Here is a 17,083-nt window from a genome sequence, read left to right on the forward strand (position 1 = left end):
TACATAATACTTATTAGCCTTGGTGGAGGTATGGACTGTCAGAGCAACATTCTAGTTTCAAATTAGTTTAATGTTAGCAACAGCTAAGAAACCTGTTAAAAGGCAATGGGAGATGGAACTCTTGGTTTATTATGTTACATCCAAAACACTTCCATGATTATTAAGAGACTATTGCTGCTCACAAATGAAACTTGTGAGTTTGTTGTTATGACGTCATGTACATGGTGTTTAAGTTGTGAGAACATTGCTGCAAGGTAAAGTTTTATTGACGTTACTGTCAGTATCTACAAGCGACAGATACACAATCTAACACGTTAGTAGGTGAGTCACATAACACAGGAAATGCATAGAACTCTATTTTTAAACTAAGAATAAGGAGGAAGCGATTTTTTACAAGTTGAGATCTGACAAACCATCTCCCACAGACAATCAGACCATTCTGACTTCAGTCTTTCATTTTCTCTGTGATAGATTTTTACCATTTAAAGTTTTTATTTTTGATGAGCTTTCATTTAAAGTGATACTTTCTGTTGAGAAGCTGAAGACAACACTGGCCATGTTGTCGGCAGGAGCTGAATGTGTGTTCATGGGTTTGTTCCTGTACATCTCAGGTATGAATGACCGTTTATTTCTACAATACTAACTGTGAATCAGAACTGAACCGTAAGAAATTTAAATGTTTATCAGCATATTAGTCAATTGTAGATTGATTTGAAGAAAAAAAAGATGACACTCAAAACGTTTTCTCAGATTCTGCTCTTCACATATATTACAGCAAATCGGTATTTACAAAAACAAATAATGTACAATTTACCTTCTAGAAGTTAAGAACTATAAAAATGCTTTTCTGTTAAAGGGGTTGGAGCAAACAGCATCTGTGCCTTAAAAGGTTCATCAGTGGATCTACACTGCTCAGCTCAACTTCCCAAATCAAGCAGGAAATGGTTCACTGTTCACTGGGAGGACAACAAGAAGGTTCCAGATCAGATCTTTGCAGATGGAAAACGTGTGAACATATCTGAAGAGAGCAACTTCACTATTACGATCAATGATCTGAGAGAGAGTGATAAAAACACTTACTGTTGTAGTGACGTTGATGACAAACAAAATAAATGCCAGGGGGGAGAAATTCAGGTCCTTGTTGCAGGTACAGTGGTTCAGTTATTTATTATGAATTTATTACTGCAAAAATAACATCAGTGCATTAATTCTTGTTTTATTCAACATCATCTCAGACCTGCAGGTGAAGGTGTTTCCTTCCACAGGAGAAAAGACAGTGTCCCTGATGTGCAGCAGCAGTTGTCCTCTGACTGAAAGCCCTGTGGTCTATATCTGGTACAAGAACACAGAGTTTCTCTATCAGGACTCGTCTCCTTGGTACCAGGAGCTAATCAGCAGTGAGGAATCAGTCACATACTCCTGTGCTCTCAAAGGCTACGAGCATCTCAGAGCCCCTGAAGTCTCAGTGGGTGAGTGACAACATGTGGCTCCGTATCCTGGTGCCTTGAATTGTAAAGCTTGTGAAACACTGTTCACCACAGAATGTCGTTTTTCTTTTGTCCAGCTTCTCTCACATCAGCCTGCTTCACTGTGACCTATGCTAAAGGCAGAATGTGCTCAAATCAGCAGAGACCAGAAGATGAGCCGTGCTCCATCACATATCCCAGAGGTGAAGTTTCACAAATAATTACACACAAACACACTCCCAATCCCATACGTCTAAATCCTTTAAATAATGTTTTTCACAAAATAAAAGATCTACAGTGTTTCACCAGAGATCGTTAGTTACCTTACACGTTGAAGCCCGGTCATACTGAGGTCCTGGTTAGGGACCATGAGATATGAGTTCTGGTTGGGTTAAGGTTAGGCATGAATTGGTCAAGAATGGAAACGTGTGTGTGTGTATGTGTACAAATTAACTAAAGAAAGCATGGATGGATTTTCATCATTATGTGGCAGGGATTATCCAGTAACTATTTGGTCACTCAAGTTATTAGCCCATCTCGATTAACGTGGCAGAGATGAAGTGGTGAGAAGCAGTTTGTTTTTTCATTCTCTCCCAACAGAAGTACAAGTACATGTTCAAAAGACTGAAGCTCATCAGCATTTCAAACTGGCCTGTAACACCAGCTGTCCACAGACTGAAGCTCAAACCATCACTTGGTACAAAAACAGACGATTGGAGCAGGAACCACAACCAGTTCTCAGCTCCTCTCCTCACTCTTACTCCTGTGCTGTAGAGCACTTGCTCTCAGATGAAGTTTGTGAGTATGAGCTCGTTTGTGGTCTGTTATAATTCATAAAAGATTTGAGTCAAGAGCCTGTAAAAGGGAGCAAGATAAACTGTTTGATGATTTGTTTAAAATCTCTGTTTCAGTTATTCAGGATCAATACTGCTCCAGAGTGAATTATGTCAACAGGAGGATCTGTGCTCTGCAAGGTTCCTCAGTGAACATCTCCAGTGAATACTCGGATCCTTACAACCAGCAGTGGAAGTCTAAATCGTGGTATAAGAATAGGAGAAGTGATATGGCAGCTGGTGAAGAGCTGATAACGAATACAGATCGTATTAAGTTTCATGGAGTGATGAACCGCCACATCCTGACAATCTATAAACTGAACAAGAATGACTCAGCAGAATACATATTCAGAATAGGAAGTGATGCAGGGAGATGGCCGGCTGTTCCTGGGGTGACTTTGGTCGTCACAGGTAGGTACAGTATTTAGATTTAATACCTGCATACTTTCTATAGAGAGTTACTATCGATAATAATAAGGCAACTAATTTAACAAACTAATTCCATTTACCCTTCTTGCTTATTTGGGTTGTTTTAGAAGACACTTGTTCAGGAACGTCTTTATCAACTGACCAATCTCATCTTTCAGATCTGAAAGTGAAGTTTAGTCCTTCTGCGGAGGTGACCGAGGGGCAGAGAGTCACGCTGACCTGCAGAACCAGTTGTCCTCTGACGGACAACATGAACTACATTTGGTACTTGAACAATCAACCTCTGAATCTGACAAAAACACAAAGCAAGTACCTGGTTCTAGACCCCGTCAGCAGTGAACATGCAGGGAACTACTCCTGCAAGGTTAAAATGCTCCAAAAGAGCTCTCGTCAAAAGATGCTCACTGTCCACAGAAGAAAAACGACTCAAGCGGCCATAGGATATGTTGCTCTTCTCCTGGTTATAATACCCATCATCGTCTTCTTGTGGATTAGGTGAGCATCACTGTGCTCTGCTTCAAATCAATGACTTTCACATTCTCTTTCACACTAACCTGGCTTCACCTCTTCATTTCACTCTCTAGAAGAAAGATGACTTCCATCCAGTCTCCTAGAACTGAAACCTCTGTCAACTTGGAGGAGGTAAAGCAGAGAATTTTAACAGTTTCTTCCATTAGACAAACGTCGTCATCTATTCAGAGAGTTCAACCGAGTCCAAACAGCAGCTTCAACCATTGTTCTAATGAAACAGAGATGCATTGTCCCATATGTTCCATGAATGTTATATTTTACAATACTGTACATAAATCACATTTTATTTTCTCAGTACAATTCAGTTTTAAATTTTATATACATCAAGAGTTATTCCAGGCAAATGCAGCTATATTGAACCCTCCCATTCATTTGACATCCATTTGGAATCTTTTAATTTCATTAAGAGAATTTTAAACACACAGAAATATTAAATAAAAATGTTTCTCTTCTCTCTTCATCAGATAAGCCCTGGTCAAGTGTACGACGACATCTCGGCTCAACCAATAGAGGAGGATGATATTCTCTATAGCAGCGTCCAACTCCCCAACAACAGAGATGCTCTCTACTCACAAATCCAGCCACATCAGCCCCAAGAAGAAGAGCAAAGCCCCTATGCTGTTGTCAGGTTTACACCCAAAACAACACCTGAGCAAACATCTGTTATTATAAGTGATTCAGACTTTGTGACTACTCAAAATTAAAAGCTGTCTCAGACCATATTCATTATTTTATATGTTTGTATTAATAGGCTACTTTGATTGTAATGGCATTTACTTGATATGTTACCTGCTATGCTGAATGTAATTAAAGAGTCTTATGACGAAAATGAGAAAAAAAATTATATTTCTAATAAATGTTTTTTTTTATATTTGTTTCTTTATGTTGCAACATGATTGACCACAAGTCGACAAATGCATTTCTATTTCCTCTTTCAGACAAACTGGCCTTTAGTGGACCTCTAAAATTAGCACATCACTGCAGACAAAGGCCTTGTCTAAACTACTGCAGACAACAAACACTCAAACGAGCTTGCTGGGCCAGTAGGTGGAGAAAAAGTCTATGATCAACAATCCACCAACACCAGAGAAGAATAATGTGTTCCAAGTAAAATTGGGCAAGTCAAGCTCCGGTCAATGTTTGAAATGTGGAGCTGTGCTGCTACATTTAGCTGAACACTTGTAACTGGACCAAGAACTGCTAACAAAACTACTGAAACTGGTAAACAGCTGCCATTGTTGTTGTTTTTCTGGTGTCTGCTCATTACACAAAGCAACAGTCGGCACGTGTGAAGTAAACTGTGACATCATCGTTTCCCAAATGCTTTGTTTTGTTTTTACACACTGATAAACAGAAACCAGGTTCTGCAAAAATCTGCACTATTGGAAGGTGTTTGTATAAATCTCCATATTAGTGAGTTAAAATACCGTTTGCATTTAGATGAGAGGCCCAAACACAGAGGAAAAATTTTATTTAGCAAAATATCAGCATTAGCATGGACAACATTCTCGGCTGGCCCCTCAAACAGAGTTCGTCAACATTATGTTATAATTCTTACAGCAACGAAAGATAGGAAGTGTAAAAAACATTTAAATTTCAAATTAAGTTCATTTTTCAAAAAAACTAAAACAAAGAACCTTAAAACCTTCTGATTTTCTAAATATAAATATAAACAACAATAAAACTGTCAACGAATAAACGCTTTAAATCATCAGTGTTTGAGTTTGTAAATTAGCAGGATTACACAAAAACCACTGAACTGACAACCACGACATTTTGTGGAGGGGTGGGACGTGGCCAAAGGAAGAATACACACAGGAAGTTTCCCACAAACTTAACTCAATACGTATATGGTTAATTCCAAGTGACATCAAACAAGCACACAACTGCAGCTGAAACTGAGGTCTGACTGACTGCGTGGATGGTAAAAACTTTAGAGATGATAGTGCAAGCACATGGCAAATAGTGCTGCAAATTGCACGACACAAAACGATACAAAGCAGCAATGTGGCAAAACACCAATCTAGAGATTCCATGTTATAATAATAAGAGAAGCGTAAAAGTGGTTTGGTTGATTATGAAAATGTGGTGGAACAAACTACAATCTGGTGGCCGCCACCGTCTGGATAATTAACTGGAAACGCTGCTTTGACATATTACATAATACTTATTAGCCTTGGTGGAGGTATGGACTGTCAGAGCAACATTCTAGTTTCAAATTAGTTCAATGTTAGCAACAGCTGAGAAACTTGTTAAATGGCAAAGGGAGATGGAACTCTTGGTTTATTATGTTACATCCAAAACACTTCCATGATTATTAAGAGACTATTGCTGCTCACAAATGAAACTTGTGAGATTGTGGTTATGACATCATGTACATGGTGTTTAAGTTGTGAGAACATTGCTGCAAGGTAAAGTTTTACTGACGTTACTGTCAGTGTCTAGAAGCGACAGATACACAATCTAACACATTAGTAGGCGAGTCACATAACACAGGAAATGCGTAGAACTCTTGAAGTTGAGATCTGACAAACAGTCTCACACAGACAAACAGACCATTCTGACTTCAGTCTTTCATTTTCTCTGTGATAGATTTTTACCATTTAAAGTTTCAATTTTTGATGAGCTTTCATAAAAAGTCATACTTTCTGTTGAGAAGCTGAAGACAACACTGGCCATGTTGTCGACAGGAGCTGAATGTGTGTTCATGGGTTTGTTCCTGTACATCTCAGGTATGAATGACCGTTTATTTCTACAATACTAACTGTGAATCAGAACTGAACCGTAAGAAATTTAAATGTTTATCAGCATATTAGTCAATTGTAGAATGATTGGAAGAAAAAAAGATGACGCTCAAATATTTTCTCAGATTCTGCTCTTCACATATATTACAGCAAATCGGTATTTACAAAAACAAATAATGTACAATTTATCTACTAGAAGTTAAGAACTATAAAAATGCTTTTCTGTTAAAGGGGTTCGAGCAAAAAGCATCTGTGCCTTAAAAGGTTCATCAGTGGATCTACACTGCTCAGCTCAACTTCCCAAATCAAGCATGACATGGTTCACTGTTCGCTGGGAGGACAACAAGAAGGTTCAAGATCAGATCTTTGCAGACGGAAAACATGTGAACATATCTGAAGAGAACAACTTCACTATTACCATCAATGATCTGAGAGAGAGTGATAAAAACACTTACTGTTGTAGTGACGTTAATGACAAACTAAATAAATGCCAGGGGGGAGTCATTCAGCTCCTTGTTGCAGGTACAGTGGTTCAGTTATTTATTATGAATTTATTACTGCAAAAATTACATCAGTGCATTAATTCTTGTTTTATTCAACATCCTCTCAGACCTGCAGGTGAAGGTGTTTCCTGCCACAGCAGAAAAGACAGTGTCCCTGATGTGCAGCAGCAGTTGTCCTCTGACTGAAAGCCCTGTGGTCTATATCTGGTACAAGAACACAGAGTTTCTCTATCAGGACTCGTCTCCTTGGTACCAGGAGCTAATCAGCAGTGAGGAATCAGTCACATACTCCTGTGCTCTCAAAGGCTACGAGCATCTCAGAGCCCCTGAAGTCTCAGTGGGTGAGTGACAACATGTGGCTCCGTATCCTGGTGCCTTGAATTGTAAAGCTTGTGAAACACTGTTCACCACAGAATGTCGTTTTTCTTTTGTCCAGCTTCTCTCACATCAGCCTGCTTCACTGTGACCTATGCTAAAGGCAGAATGTGCTCAAGTCAGCAGAGACCAGAAGATGAGCCGTGCTCCATCACATATCCCAGAGGTGAAGTTTAAAAAATAATTACATGCAAACACACTCCCAATCCCATACGTCTAAATCCTTTAAATAATGTTTTCACAATTTAAAAGATCTACAGTGTTTCACCAGAGATCGTTAGTTACCTTAAATGTTGAAGCCCGGTCATACTGAGGTCCTGGTTAGGGACCATGAGATATGAATTCTGGTTGGGTTAAGGTTCGGCATGAATTGGTCAAGAATGTAAACATGTGTGTGTGTATGTGTACAAATTAACTAAAGAAAGCATGGATGGATGTTCACTCATCATTATGTGGCAGGGATTATCCAGTAACTGTTTGCTCACTCAAGTTATTAGCCCATCTCGATTAACGTTTGCAGAGATGAAGTGGTGAGAAGCAGTTTGTTTTTTTATTCTCTCCCAACAGAAGTACAAGTACATGTTCAAAAGACTGAAGACTGTTGGGATTTCAAACTGGCCTGTAACACCAGCTGTCCACAGACGGAAGCTCAAACCATCACATGGTACAAAAACAGACGATTGGAGCCGGCACCACAACGAGTTTCCAGCTCCTCTCCTGTCTCTTACTCCTGTGCTGTAGAGCACTTGCTCTCAGATGAAGTTTGTGAGTATGAGCTTGTTTGTGGTCTGTTATAAGTCATAAAAGATTTGAGTCAAGAGCCTGTAAAAGGGAGAAAGATAAACTGTTTGATGATTTGTTTAAAATCTCTGTTTCAGGTATTCAGGATAAATACTGCTCCAGAGTGAATTATGTCAACAGGAGGATCTGTGCTCTGCAAGGTTCCTCAGTGAACATCTCCAGTGAATACTCGGACCCTTACAACCTGCAGTGGAAGTCTAAATCGTGGTATAAGAATAGGAGAAGTGATATGGCGGCTGGTGAAGAGCTGATAACGAATACAGATCGTATTAAATTTCATGGAGTGATGAACAGCCACATCCTGACAATCAATGAACTGAACAAGAATGACTCAGCAGAATACATATTCAGAATAAGAAGTAATGCAGGGAAATGGTCGGCTGTTCCTGGGGTAACTTTGGTCGTCACAGGTAGGTACAGTATTTAGATTAAATACCTGCATACTTTCCATAGAGAGTTACTATCGATAATAATAAGGCAACTAATTCAACAAACTAATTCCATTTACCTTTCTTGCTTATTTGGGTTGTTTTAGAAGACACTTGTTCAGGAACGTCTTTATCAACTGACCAATCTCATCTTTCAGATCTGAGAGTGAAGTTTAGTCCTTCTGCGGAGGTGACCGAGGGACAGAGAGTCACGCTGACCTGCAGAACCAGTTGTCCTCTGACGGACAACATGAACTACATTTGGTACTTGAACAATCAACCTCTGAATCTGACAAAAACACAAAGCAAGTACCTGGTTCTAGACCCCGTCAGCAGTGAACATGCAGGAAACTACTCCTGCAAGGTTAAAATGCTCCAAAAGAGCTCTCTTCAAAAGATGCTCACTGTCCACAGAAGAAGAAAATGGACTCAAGTAGCCATAAGAATCGTTGTTCTTCTCCTGGTTATAATACCCACCTCCATCTTCTTGTGGATTAGGTGAGCATCACTGTGCTCTGCTTCAAATCAATGACTTTCACATTCTCTTTCACACTAACCTGGCTTCACCTCTTCATTTCACTCTCTAGAAGAAAGATGACTTCCATCCAGTCTCCTAGAACTGAAACCTCCTTCAACTTGGAGGAGGTAAAGCAGAGAATTTTAACAGTTTCTTCCATTAGACAAACGTCCTCATCTATTCAGAGAGTTCAACCGAGTCCAAACAGCAGCTTCAACTATTGTTCTAATGAAACAGAGATGAATTGTCCCATATGTTCCATGAATGTTATATTTTACAATACTGTACATAAATCATGTTTTATTTTCTCAGTACAATTCCGTTTTTAATTTTATATACATCAAGTTATTCCAGGCAAATGCAGCTATATTGAACCCTCCCATTCATTTGACCTCCATTTGGAACCTTTTAATTTCATTAAGAGAATTTTAAATTCACAGAAATATTAAATAAAATTGTCTCTTCATCAGATAAGCCCAGGTCATGTGTATGAGAACATCTCGGCTCAACCAAAAGAGGAGGATGATATTCTCTAAAGCAGCGTCCAACTCCCCAACAACAGAGATGCTCTCTACTCACAAATCCAGTCACATCAGCCCCAAGAAGAAGAGCAAAGCCCCTATGCTGTTGTCAGCTTTACACCCAAAACAACACCTGAGCAAACATCTGTTATTATAAGTGATTCAGACTTTGTGACTACTCAAAATTAAAAGCTGCCTCAGACCATATTCATTATTTTATATGTTTGTATTAATAGGCTACTTTGATTGTAATGGCATTTACTTGACATGTTACCTGCTATGCTGAATGTAATTAAAGAGTCTTATGACGAAAATGAGAAATAAAAAATGTAATATGTTTTTTTATGTTGCAACATGATTGACCACAGGTCTACAAATGCATTTCTATTTCCACTTTCAGACAAACTGGCCTGTTAGTGGACCTCTAAAATTAGCACATCACTACAGACAAAGGCCTTGTCTAAACTACTGCAGACAACAAACACTCAAACGAGCTTGTTGGGCCAGTAGGTGGCGAAAAAGTCTATGATCAACAATCCACCAAACACCAGAGAAGAATAATGTGTTCCAAGTAAAATTGTGCAAGTCAAGCTCCGGTCAATGTTTGAAATGTGGAGCTGTGCTGCTACATTTAGCTGCACACTTGTAACTGGACCAAGAACTGCTAACACAACTACTGAAACTGGTAAACAGCTGCCACTGTTGTTGTTGTTTCTGGTGTCTGCTCATTACACAAAGCAACAGTCGGCACGTGTGAAGTAAACTGTGACATCATCATTTCCAAAATGCTGTTTTGTTTTTACACACTGATAAACAGAAACCAGGTTCTTCAAAAATCTGCACTATTGGAAGGTGTTTGTATAAATCTCTGTATTAGTGAGTTAAAATGCCGTTTGCATTTAGATGAGAGGCCCAAACACAGAGGAAAAATTTCATTGAGCAAAATATCAGCATTAGCATGGACAACATTCTCGGCTGGCCCCTCAAACAGAGTTCGTCAACATTATGTTATAATTCTTACAGCAACGAAAGATAGGAAGTGTAAAAAACATTTTAATTTCAAATTAAGTTCATTTTTCAAAAAAAATAAAACAAAGAACCTTAAAACCTTCTAATTTTCAAAATAGAAATAGAAACAACAATAAAAATGTCAATGAATAAACGCCATAAATCATCAGTGTTTGACTTTGTAAATTAGCAGGATTACACAAAAACAACTGAACTGACAACCATGACATTTTGTGGAGGGGTGGGACGTGGCCAAAGGAAGAATACACACAGGAAGTTTCCCACAAACTTAACTCAATACGTATATGGTTAATTCCAAGTGACAGCAAACAAGCACACAACTGCAGCTGAAACTGAGGTCTGACTGATTGCGTGGATGGTAAAAACTTTAGGGATGATAGTGCAAGCACATGGCAAATAGTGCTGCAAATTGCACGACACAAAACGATACAATGCAGCAATGTGGCAAAACACCAATCTAGAGATTCCATGTTATAATAATAAGAGAAGCGTAAAAGTGGTTTGGTTGATGATGAAAATGTGGTGGAACAAACTACAATCTGGTGGCCGCCACCGTCTGGATAATTAACTGGAAACGCTGCTTTAACATATTACATAATACTTATTAGCCTTGGTGGAGGTATGGACTGTCAGAGCAACATTCTAGTTTCAAATTAGTTTAATGTTAGCAACAGCTAAGAAACGTGTTAAAAGGCAATGGGAGATGGAACTCTAGGTTTATTATGTTACATCCAATACACTGTTGTGCAAATGATTCATTAAACATGACACCATTACAATGTGTGCCTTTGGGCATTCAAGAAATGTGGTTATCAGAACAAATATTGAGTATTAATATTAAGAATATTAACATTAAATAATAACTTTAATTGATTAAAGTTACCTCAGGGCACCACCCTTCAAAGGAAGGGAAAAGATAGCCAATTTATTGATTAAGTCTCATAAAAGTACTAACTACAAATTTGGAACTCTGATTAACAATTAAATTAATAACTATAACCAAAATTACCATATAGATAGTGAGCTAAGTTGAAGGATATGGAGTTCTTGACAGTGTAGAGGTTGGCAAATTTCACACTTATGCAACATTAATGAAAACAACATTTGTTGAAGAAAACATTTATTATGAAGATAATAAAAGTATAAAAACACAAACTACTAAAGGTGTACTTACTAAATAAAGGTGTGTATGTGAGAATGCGTGTGTGTGTCTGTGTGAGTGAGCGTGCTTTCAAAATGGCGGCTGGCCACTATGAAGGCAATAAACCATCACCTCTGGTATGTTTACGACATGTGGCGGGGGTCAGAGAGATGTGTGGGGAGATGTGTGTGTGTGTGTGTGTGTGTGTGTTTTGGTGCCAGGTTAGAGAAAGTAGCTAGTTGCATGCAAAGAAAGACTGTGAAGAGCATAACATAACTAACATTAACTTTCAAATAACTTATAACCAAAATATCACAGCAACACAAATCAAAATTATAAACATCACACGGAATAGAACAAACAGTCTTTGCTTAGCCTAGAATAATTATTTAGCCCAGTTGTGTTACCCATCCATGAAAAGGGAAAAAAGGTTGATGCTGTTCGAAGTCCAGTGAAGTCGTCTTGATGGTTTGTGGCTCCTGTGTTTGTGGTTCTGCTGTGCGATGCAGCTCTTGTGCTGAAGTTCTTAAGCAGGCTCTCGCGTCACTGCCTTTTGGAAGGTTTTAGCAGTCTGCTCCAGGCAGGCCTGCTTGAAGGTTGGTAGAGCTTGGGTAGGGAGGAAGTTTCCCTGGCAGGGTGAGCTGGAAAGCTGCACCTCTCCTCCATTGAAGTTGAGCAGAAAGAGAGGTGAGCTCCTCTCAGAGAGTTGAGTAGAAGGAGTTGAGTCGAAAGAGGACGGAGAGAGAGGGGACTTGGCTTATATTGGCCTGGTGACCTCATGGGTCATGGGGCCCAGAGTGACCAATAGTCGTTGAAAGGTCAGTTTTCACACCTCTGTGTGACGTTGAAGCACCCTGGGAGACTGAGTTCTGGAGGCTCTGCTTTGTCTCCCGAACAAAGAAACACGTGGTCAGGCTTTGATGAAACATGTAGGCCGATCTGTAGTTCACAAATACCAGGTCCCAACAACACTTCCATGATTATTAAGAGACTATTGCTGCTTACAAATGAAACTCGTGAGTTTGTGGTTATGACGTCATGTACATGGTGTTTAAGTTGTGAGAACATTTCTGCAAGGCAAAGCTTTACTGACGTTACTGTCAGTTTCTAGAAGCCACAGATACATAATCTAACACGTTAGCAGGCGAGTCACATAACACAGGAAATGAATAGAACTCTTTTTTTTTATTAAGAATAATGAGTAAGCGATTTTTTCCAAGTTGAGGTCTGATAAACCGTCTCACAGACAAACAGACCATTCTGACTTCAGTCTTTTTCTCTGTGATAGATTTGTACCATTCATTTAAAGTCATACTTCCTGTTGAGAAGCTGAAGACAACACTGGCCATGTTGTCGGCAGGAGCTGAATGTGTGTTCATGGGTTTGTTCCTGTACATCTCAGGTATGAATGACCGTTTATTTCTACAATACTAACTGTGAATCGTAACTGAACCGTAAGAACTTAAAATGTTTATCAGCATATTAGTCAATTGTAGATTGATTGGAAGAAAAAAAGATGACGTTCAAAATATTTTCTCAGATTCTGCTCTTCACATATATTACAGCAAATCGGTATTTACAAAAATAATTAATGTACAATTTATCTACTAGAAGTTAAGAACTATAAAAATGCTTTTTTGGTAAAGGGGTTGGAGCAAAAAGCATCTGTGCCTTAAAAGGTTCATCAGTGGATCTACACTGCTCAGATCAACGTCCCAAATCAAGCATGAAATGGTTCACTGTTCGCTGGGAGGACAACAAGAAGGTTCAAGATCAGATCTTTGCAGACGGAAAACGTGTGAACATATCTGAAGAGAGCAACTTCACTATTACGATCAATGATCTGAGAGAGAGTGATAAAAACACTTACTGTTGTAGTGACGTTAATGACAAACGAAATAACTGCCAGGGGGGAGAAATTCAGCTCCTTGTTGCAGGTACAGTGGTTCAGTTATTGATTATTAATTGATCACTGCAAAAACATCAGTGCATTAATTCTTGATTTATTCAACATCATCTCAGACCTGCAGGTGAAGGTGTTTCCTGCCACAGGAGAAAAGACAGTGTCCCTGATGTGCAGCAGCAGTTGTCCTCTGACTGAAAGCCCTGTGGTCTATATCTGGTACAAGAACACAGAGTTTCTCTATCAGGACTCGTCTCCTTGGTACCAGGAGCTAATCAGCAGCGAGGAATCAGTCACATACTCCTGTGCTCTCAAAGGCTACGAGCATCTCAGAGCCCCTGAAGTCTCAGTGGGTGAGTGACAACATGTGGCTCCGTATCCTGGTGCCTTGAATTGTAAAGCTTGTGAAACACTGTTCACCACAGAATGTCGTTCTTCTTTTGTCCAGATTCTCTCACATCAGCCTGCTTCACTGTGACCTATGCTAAAGGCAGAATGTGCTCAAATCAGCAGAGACCAGAAGATGAGCCGTGCTCCATCACATATCCCAGAGGTGAAGTTTCACAAATAATTACATGCAAACACACTCCCAATCCCATACGTCTAAATCCTTTAAATAATGTTTTCACAATTTAAAAGATCTACAGTGTTTCACCAGAGATCGTTAGTTACCTTACACGTTGAAGCCCGGTCATACTGAGGTCCTGGTTAGGGACCATGAGATATGAATTCTGGTTGGGTTAAGGTTAGGCATGAATTGGTCGTGAATGGAAACGTGTGTGTGTGTGTCTGTGTACAAATTAACTAAAGAAAGCATGGATGGATTTTCACTCATCATTATGTGGCAGGGATTATCCAGTAACTGTTTGGTCACTCAAGTTATTAGCCCATCTCGATTAACGTGGCAGAGATGAAGTGGTGAGAAGCAGTTTGTTTTTTTTATTCTCTCCCAACAGAAATACAAGTACATGTTCAAAAGACTAAAGTCAGGGGGCATTTCAAACTGGCCTGTAACACCAGCTGTCCACAGACTGAAGCTCAAAACATCACATGGTACAAAAAGAGAAAATTGGAGCCGGAACCACAATCAGTTCCCAGCTCCTCTTCTCACTCTTACTCCTGTGCTGTAGAGCACTTGTTCTCAGATGAAGTTTGTGAGTATGAGCTCGTTTGTGCTCTGTTATAATTCATAAACGATTTGAGTCAAGAGCCTGTAAATGGGAGAAAGATAAACTGTTTGATGATTTGTTTAAAATCTCTGTTTCAGGTATTCAGGATCAATACTGCTCCAGAGTGAATTATGTCAACAGGAGGATCTGTGCTCTGCAAGGTTCCTCAGTGAACATCTCTAGTGAATACTCGGATCCGAAGAACAATCAGTCGATGTCTAAATTGTGGTATAAGAATAGGAGAAGTGATATGGCAGCTGGTGAAGAGCTGATAACGAATACAGATCGTATTAAGTTTCATGGAGTGATGAACAGCCACATCCTGACAATCTATAAACTGAACAAGAATGACTCAGCAGAATACATATTCAGAATAAGAAGTAATGCAGGGAGATGGCCGGCTGTTCCTGGGGTGACTTTGGTCGTCACAGGTAGGTACAGTATTTAGATTAAATACCTGCATACTTTCTATAGAGAGTTACTATCGATAATAATAAGGAAACTGATTCAACAAACCAATTCCATTTACCCTTCTTGGTTATTTGGGTTGTTTTAGAAGACACTTGTTCAGGAACGTCTTTATCAACTGACCAATCTCATCTTTCAGATCTGAGAGTGAAGTTTAGTCCTTCTGAGGAGGTGACCGAGGGGCAGAGAGTCACGCTGACCTGCAGAACCAGTTGTCCTCTGACGGACAACATGAACTACATTTGGTACTTGAACAATCAACCTCGGAATCTGACAAAAACACAAAGCAAGTACCTGGTTCTAGACCCCGTCAGCAGTGAACATGCAGGAAACTACTCCTGCAAGGTTAAAATGCTCCAAAAGAGCTCTCTTCAAAAGATGCTCACTGTCCACAGAAGAAGAAAATGGACTCAAGCAGCCATAGGATATGTTGCTCTTCTCCTGGTTATAATACCCATCATCGTCTTCTTGTGGATTAGGTGAGCATCACTGTGCTCTGCTTCAAATCAATGACTTTCACATTCTCTTTCACACTAACCTGGCTTCACCTATTCATTTCACTCTCTAGGAGAAAGATGACTTCCATCCAGTCTCCTAGAACTGAAACCTCTGTCAACTTGGAGGTAAAGCAGAGAATTTTAACAGTTTCTTCCATTAGACAAACGTCCTCATCTATTCAGAGAGTTCAACCGAGTCCAAACAGCAGCTTCAACCATTGTTCTAATGAAACAGAGATGCATTGTCCCATATGTTCCATGAAAGTTATATTTTACAATACTGTACATAAATCACGTTTTATTTTCTCAGTACAATTCAGTTTTTAATTTTATATACATCAAGAGTTATTCCAGGCAAATGCAGCTATATTGAACCCTCCCATTCATTTGACCTCCATTTGGAATCTTTTAATTTCATTAAGAGAATTTTAAACACACAGAAATATTAAATAAAAATGTTTCTCTTGTCTCTTCATCAGATAAGCCCTGGTCAAGTGTACGACGACATCTCGGCTCAACCAATACAGGAGGATGATATTCTCTATAGCAGCGTCCAATTCCCCAACAACAGAGATGCTCTCTACTCACAAATCCAGTCACATCAGCCCCAAGAAGAAGAGCAAAGCCCCTATGCTGTTGTCAGCTTTATACCTGAAACAACACCCGAGTAAACACAGTCTATAAATGCATTTCTATTTCCACTTTCAGGCAAACTGGCCTGTTAGTGGACCTCTAAAATTAGTACATCGCCATAAACAAAGGGCTATTTGATCTGATATTTCCCCCTCCATTAAAAAAAGAAATCTCCTTCCACACGAATTTTGTTTTCCTTAATATCTCTGATGGTATCTCTGTCACGACGAGAGCAACAAGACTACAAACACTCAAACAAGCATGCTGGGCCAGTAGGTGGCGATAAAGTCGAGGATCAACAATCCACCAAACAAGGACATTTTCCGTTTTGTAAAATATCAGCATTAGCGTGAACAAGGTGATGTATGGAACATGATAACTGTTCCTGTCATTATCTCTGCATTGCACTTACTGTACGTTGAGGGGCATCAGTTTGCTGTGCAGCTTCCTGTGATGCACATCTCCAGCTTCTTGATGCCTCAACAGCACATTTGAGAGCCCTGACAAACAGTCACCGCCTGTTTTAGGAAGCAGGAAGTTTTAGTTTCAGTGACCAGTCTGTTAAAACTACATTACTGACTGGTACTCTTCACTGTGCATCAACAACCCTTAAAGAAATACTACTACTTCTGTGAAATGTTGGGATCATGACTTAATCAAGGTTACAACAAAATGTTCTGTAGCGTTATTGATTATCCTGCATGATACAAAATACCCACGTTTCCGACACACAGTGGAGATTCTAAAGTCTATTGGGGCCCCAAGCAAAGATTCCCAGGGGGCCCCTCAAACAGCGTTCGTCACATTATGTTATAAATTATCTTCCATCAACGAAAGGTACGAAGTGTAAACAGTTGTTTAATTAAAATGTTTTCACTTACATCAGTACATTTTCTAAAAAACTAAAACAAGAACATTCCAAACCTTCTAATTATCTGAATATGAATATAAACAACCTTAAAAAACATCAATGAATAAACGCTGTAAATGTAACGCTAGCTTAAATGTAGCCAATGCTAATGACAGCATTCAGTTAAACTGTTATACTTAATTATCTGCCTCACTTACCACGGTCGTGCTTTCTCTAGCGAGATA

At 39.3% G+C, this 17,083-nt stretch overlaps 2 protein-coding genes across 2 annotated transcripts in view; both read left to right on the forward strand.

The window, feature by feature from the left end:
* Positions 1–4,020, forward strand: part of LOC117761930 — a 29,001-nt gene extending 24,981 nt beyond the window's left edge. Inside the window, exons 5-6 of the mRNA XM_034586293.1 lie at positions 3,313–3,370; positions 3,724–4,020. Of these exons, the coding sequence (XP_034442184.1) occupies positions 3,313–3,370; positions 3,724–3,963 (298 nt within the window). The 3' untranslated portion in view covers positions 3,964–4,020. The remainder of the gene's footprint in view (positions 1–3,312; positions 3,371–3,723) is intronic.
* A 10,346-nt stretch (positions 4,021–14,366) lies between these two features.
* On the forward strand, positions 14,367–16,026 carry LOC117766097. Its single transcript, XM_034592842.1, has 5 exons — positions 14,367–14,379; positions 14,489–14,821; positions 14,998–15,337; positions 15,430–15,481; positions 15,835–16,026. The coding sequence occupies exons 1-5, from the start codon at positions 14,367–14,369 to the stop codon at positions 16,024–16,026; spliced, it is 930 nt and encodes a 309-aa protein (XP_034448733.1).
* The last annotated feature ends 1,057 nt before the right edge of the window (positions 16,027–17,083 follow it).

Source organism: Hippoglossus hippoglossus, chromosome 1 (assembly GCF_009819705.1).
Source record: "Hippoglossus hippoglossus isolate fHipHip1 chromosome 1, fHipHip1.pri, whole genome shotgun sequence".
NCBI classification, from domain to species: Eukaryota; Metazoa; Chordata; class Actinopteri; order Pleuronectiformes; family Pleuronectidae; genus Hippoglossus; species Hippoglossus hippoglossus.

Coding starts and splice junctions, on each gene's coding strand:
- LOC117766097 (XM_034592842.1), top strand. Junction 14,822..14,997: donor GGTGACTTTGGTCGTCACAG/GTAGGTACAGTA, acceptor CTCATCTTTCAG/ATCTGAGAGTGAAGTTTAGT. Junction 15,338..15,429: donor ATCGTCTTCTTGTGGATTAG/GTGAGCATCACT, acceptor ACTCTCTAGGAG/AAAGATGACTTCCATCCAGT.